Source organism: Monoraphidium neglectum (genome assembly GCF_000611645.1).
Source record: "Monoraphidium neglectum strain SAG 48.87 unplaced genomic scaffold scaffold03468, whole genome shotgun sequence".
Lineage (NCBI taxonomy): Eukaryota > Viridiplantae > Chlorophyta > Chlorophyceae > Sphaeropleales > Selenastraceae > Monoraphidium > Monoraphidium neglectum.
Genome location: NW_014010161.1, coordinates 2,770 through 7,496, shown reverse-complemented (window position 1 = coordinate 7,496; position 4,727 = coordinate 2,770). Strand labels below are relative to the sequence as shown.

At 69.3% G+C, this 4,727-nt stretch overlaps 2 protein-coding genes across 2 annotated transcripts in view; both read left to right on the top strand.

Moving 5' to 3' along the window:
- Window positions 1-27: 27 nt before the first annotated feature.
- On the top strand, window positions 28-417 carry MNEG_12842 (hypothetical protein; the record flags this gene model as incomplete). Its single annotated transcript, XM_014038687.1, has 1 exon — window positions 28-417. The coding sequence occupies one exon, from the start codon at window positions 28-30 to the stop codon at window positions 415-417; it is 390 nt and encodes a 129-aa protein (XP_013894141.1).
- A 1,513-nt stretch (window positions 418-1,930) lies between these two features.
- The window catches only part of MNEG_12841 (hypothetical protein), a gene marked incomplete at both ends in the record, with an annotated part of 5,089 nt that continues 2,292 nt past the window's right edge, over window positions 1,931-4,727 (top strand). The window contains 7 exons of the mRNA XM_014038686.1: window positions 1,931-1,955; window positions 2,112-2,233; window positions 2,399-2,887; window positions 3,050-3,272; window positions 3,495-3,811; window positions 4,022-4,139; window positions 4,540-4,688. Coding sequence (XP_013894140.1) covers window positions 1,931-1,955; window positions 2,112-2,233; window positions 2,399-2,887; window positions 3,050-3,272; window positions 3,495-3,811; window positions 4,022-4,139; window positions 4,540-4,688 — 1,443 coding nt within the window. The remainder of the gene's footprint in view (window positions 1,956-2,111; window positions 2,234-2,398; window positions 2,888-3,049; window positions 3,273-3,494; window positions 3,812-4,021; window positions 4,140-4,539; window positions 4,689-4,727) is intronic.

The window sequence follows — 4,727 nt, the reverse complement described above, 5'->3', positions numbered from 1 at the left end:
GGGTACCAGCGGCTCGGCCCCGCGGCCATGGGCCCTGCGGGTGGCGCGCCGGTGGCGATGGGCGTCGCGTACCCAGGCCCCGCGGCGTTCTACCCTCACGGCATGATGGCGCAGCCGGCGTTCCTGCCGGCGGGCTTCATGGCGGCCCCGCCCATGGCTGGCGCATACCCGATGGCGTACGCCTACCCTGGAGGCCCGCCCCTGCAGGCGGTCCCCGCTGCATACGCGGCCGCGCCTATGGCGTACGGCCACGCGCCCATGCCGCACCCCATGGCGCCGCCGCACATGCAGCAGCAGTGGGGCCCGCCGCCGGGGCCGGGCGCGGGGCGGCCGCCGCCGCCGCCGCCGCCGCAGCACGCGCTTGGGAATGGCGCGGGGGCTGGTGGCGGCGGCGGCGACGACAAGCGCACGGCCTAGAAATAGGGCTGCTCCATCCCCTTTGCGCGCTCGCTCCGTTTGGATGGGCATCTCGCTCAACCGCACGCCCACGCCACTGATCATGCGCGGGCGCCGCTGCTTCGGAAGACTGGCCGGCTGGGGATGGGTGGGCGGGCTAAATCTGTTGCTTCGGTCTTCCTCCCCTTTGTCTCTCTTGTCCGCACGACACTGCAATGACGCCTGCCCTGTGCACAGCGCAACGGCGCGCCGCTAGCAGGGTTCCAGGGCGCAACAACCACAGCAGCAGAGAAACAGACACCGCGAAAGAGAACGTCAACGCAGGCGCATGCAGAATGCATGAGCGGGCCCGGCACGCTGCGGGGGAGCGCATCGGCTTGCCCATGCCTGTGGGCATGGGCTGCGGGCGTCCCCAGGCGCGGGGTCTGCGCTCGCGTGTTGCAGCGTGCCCCCCATCGCACCCAAGGTCGCTTCCACGCGACCGCCCAATGTTGTACTTCCTTCCGCCCTCCCCCCTTTCGCCCCCGCCCGCGCGCCCGCCTGCGGCCGCTCTACCGGCGTCCTCTGCGGGCAGGCGCGCGGCCCCTGGGCGGTGCTCCCACACTTCCAATCGCCTTGGCAGCCCACAAGCCGCCGGGGCCACTGCCTCGTCCCAGCGATGGCGGGCTCGACTGTAACCAGACAGGGGCCCAGTGCTTTGCTTTGCAGCCGCAGGTCCGTTGAACTCACCTGAGCGCACCCGTCCAAGCTGGCCAGGACAGCAGCAACGCGGAAACATAGCAGCGAGGGCCGTGCTGCATGGTGGGCCCTGGGACCTGTTGTTAAGGCGCGGTGCTGTCGTTTGGTGGCCAGCTGGTAGGGGTCAGGGGTGGCAGGGCACACTCGAGCTCGCTTTTTTCGAGGGGGCGCCGCTGATGCTCGCGACAGCGCGCATGGACAGCCGAGCCAAGAGGTGCGCATGCGCACCCTCTCAGGCCAGGTGCAGCTGCCATGTCGGCCGTCCACTCCAGGGGAACATGGCTGGTTCGAAGCACGCATGCCCTCTGGTGCCTACCGCACCTAGTGGCTACTGCACCTCTTGACAGGGGCCCTATGTGAACAAAACACCAGTGAAATTTCCAGTGATTGTCCGCTTGCATGTACAGTTCAGGCATCCATCACGGGTTTCGTTGTGTTAGTGCCCTGATGTCAGCTGGTCACGTGATCACCGCGAGGGTTTGACTCACCCTACTGAAACCGGCCGAAACCCCTCCATCAGGCCAAGGAAACAGCTGGTTGCGAGTGCATGCAATCAGCGAGTCGATGCCGATCAGCGCTGCCGCTTTCGCCGCCGTCCTCCTCAAGTGGCGTCAATGATGCAGTTGCATAGGCGTGGTCGACCCCCATCACCGTGCCATTCCGCTTCGGACTGCACGTACTTTTGTCTCATCCTCTGATCGATGAATTTATAATACAGAAAGCCTATGATGCGACAGGTTTGAGATCGTTCGGAACGGCCGAGAGCGGCCGAGCTGTTCGTCAGGCGCAGGTCACCATGCAGAACCAGATGCACGCAGAAGGTGGGCCGCGGCGAGCACGCGCTGAGCGCACGGGCCCGCAGCGGTGCCGCACCCGTCGCACCTGCTGCCGCATGCTGCACTCCATCTGCTGTTTGCGCAATGGCACACATGCACTACCCCATGCGCGCTCTCGATGCCGCACCTCGCGCCGCATAGGCATCCAGCATCCTCCGCCGGATGCGCGCTGGATCTTGGACCCGCTGGGGTGCCTGCAGGCGAGCGGGGCGCTGCGCTGCGCTGGGGCCAACAGGGGGGCGGCGGAAACCCTCATTTGTTATGTTGCTACTGCGACACATGCATGCAAGCAGCCTGGATATGTGCTGGGCTCTGCATCCATTCCGCGGGATGCCGGCTGCTGTCTTTCTTTGCAGTCGACCGCAGCCAGGCCCCGACCCCTCCCTCGGCGCCCCGCCCCCCGCGCCGCCGCGAACCCCCCGCCCCAGAGCTGCGAACAGATGCTCTGCCGCGCCGGCGGCCACGCGACGCACGCCGCGCTCCTCTCGTCGCTGCAGCCGGCCGAGGGGGGCGCGCAGTGCAGCAACGTGTGGACGGCGGGGACGATCGCATACCGATGCAAGACGTGCCAGACCAACCCGACGGCCGCTGTCTGCATAGATTGCTTCAGAGCAGGCGGCCACGAGGCGCACGACTGGGTCCAGTACCGTAGTGGCAGCGGTGGGTGCCGGCGGCACTCGGGGGCGCCAGGGCCGTGGGGTTGGGCGGATGCAGGGGGCTGGCCGGGTCACGTCGGCGGGCCGCAGGCGTGCGGCGGCGGCCACACGGCCCGCAATTGTCCAGCCAGCGTGCGCGTGCGACCGACCGCGGTGCCCGCCCAGCGCACCGCCCTTGCCCAGCGCACCGCCCTTGCCCAGCGCGCCGCCCTGACATCCACCTCGCCGCGCCGGTGGCCGCCGCAGGGGGCTGCTGCGACTGTGGGGACCTCTCATCTTGGGCGGCGGAGGGTGAGGCGGCCGGGCAGGCGCATCGCGCTTTAGGGTTGCCTAAATCATGAGCTGGGAGTTGCCTCAGGGCACTTGAAATTGCTGCTGCTCGTCCCACCCTTGCGAAGCCCCCATTTCCACTCCTCGCACCAGCGCCACTCCCAAGTGCGACGCTTTGCTGCGCCCGTGCGGCGGCCTGTCGCGCTCTCCAACCCGCCGCGCCCGCCCCCGGACCCCGCCGCGCCCGCAGGCTGCTGCCCGCGCCACCGGCCGCGTGAGCTGGCGCCGGACCAGCCGAGGCTCAGCCCGCCGCTGCTGGAGTGCGTCACGACGGCGGTCGGCTTGGTCATGGCGCGGCTGCTCGTCGCCATAGAGGGTGAGCGCCCGCACCCTCGCGCCCGGCGGCCCCGTGCCAGCCTGGTGGCTCTGCGCCGCCTGGGCTGCCTGAACAACACGTCGAGTCAGGCTGCACTTGGAGGCATCAACGTGACGGCTTGCAAATCTGATCGATCGCACCAGCTGGCGGCCATCGTCTTGCGCTCCGCATTTCCCCGCACCCCAAGCTCAACCTAGCCCCCGCCGCATGTGTCCCTCGCAGCGTGCTCGCTGGCGGCCGCCGGCGGCGGCGCGCACGCGGCGCACGAGCAGGCCATCGCCGTCTCCCTCTGCCAGTGGCTGCAGCCCCTGATCCGGATCGGCGCCGTCCGCTCCGTCGCGTGCGCGATCGTCTCGGCGGCCCTGCCGCCTCCGGCCCAGCCCCAACCTGAGGCCCCGGCGGCGCCGGCGGCGGCGGGCGGCCTAAGTGAGCTGGAGCGCCTCGCGCACCCGTCCGCCGCGGCCGCGCTGCGCGCGCTGTGTGCACGGCTGGTGCCCGCCGCGGCCGCGCCGAGGTATCAGCCGCCGCTAGGGAAGCAGGTGCGCGCGGCCGCGGCCCAGGCGGCGCGCGGCGCGGTTGACCGCCTCGACCCCCTGCGGCGCCCTCGGCCTGCGCCGGCCTTCGCACTCTCCGCCCAACAGCGCGCCCTGGCCTCCCTATGATGCGCGCCCCGCCCCTCGACCCCTTTCCCACCGCATGCCGCTGCCAAACCTCTTCCGCCGCTCCCCCCTCCCCACACACACACACAGGACTGCCTCCTGCGCCGCCTGCTGTTCTCTCTGTCGTCCATGCCGCCAGACGTCAGCACGGAGGCGGTCACGCTGCTGCTGCTGCTCCTATACGAGCCCGACTGCAAATATGCCGCCGGTGCGCCCCGCTCCACCCCCACTTACCCCCCGCCGGCGCCTTGTAGCACCCGCACCCTGCGTGCTCGCCCGCCCGCGGCCCCACTTAGAGCGCCGCTGCGACCTACTACGAGCGCGGCCGCGTGGGCCGGGCGCCGATGGTGGCGCTGCGGGATGGTCCGATTTGACCACTTCTCCTGGCTTTGTTGCACCCTGTGCTCTCACCTGCCGGTGCTTTCGCCAGTCGCCACCACCACCACGCCATGAGGATGCAGGTGCACATCAAGCACACACTCACTCAAACACATGCACACACGCACTAACACACACACACACACACACACAGATACCCGCATACCCACACGCACACGCGCCCGCATGCACCTGCACTCAACATACACCGCCACCCACCCTCCCGGCAGCTTCCCACCTGCTGGATTTCTACGGCATGATGCTGGCCCAGATCGCGGCGTCCCGCAGCGGGGCTCGCTCCCTGATGCGCTCCCTGGATAGGATGATGGTTCAGCTGGTCAACAGCGATGAGGTTGTGGAGAGGCTGATGAGGGATCAGGTGGGGGAAGGGGACCAATTGTGTGCGTGTGGGGGGGGG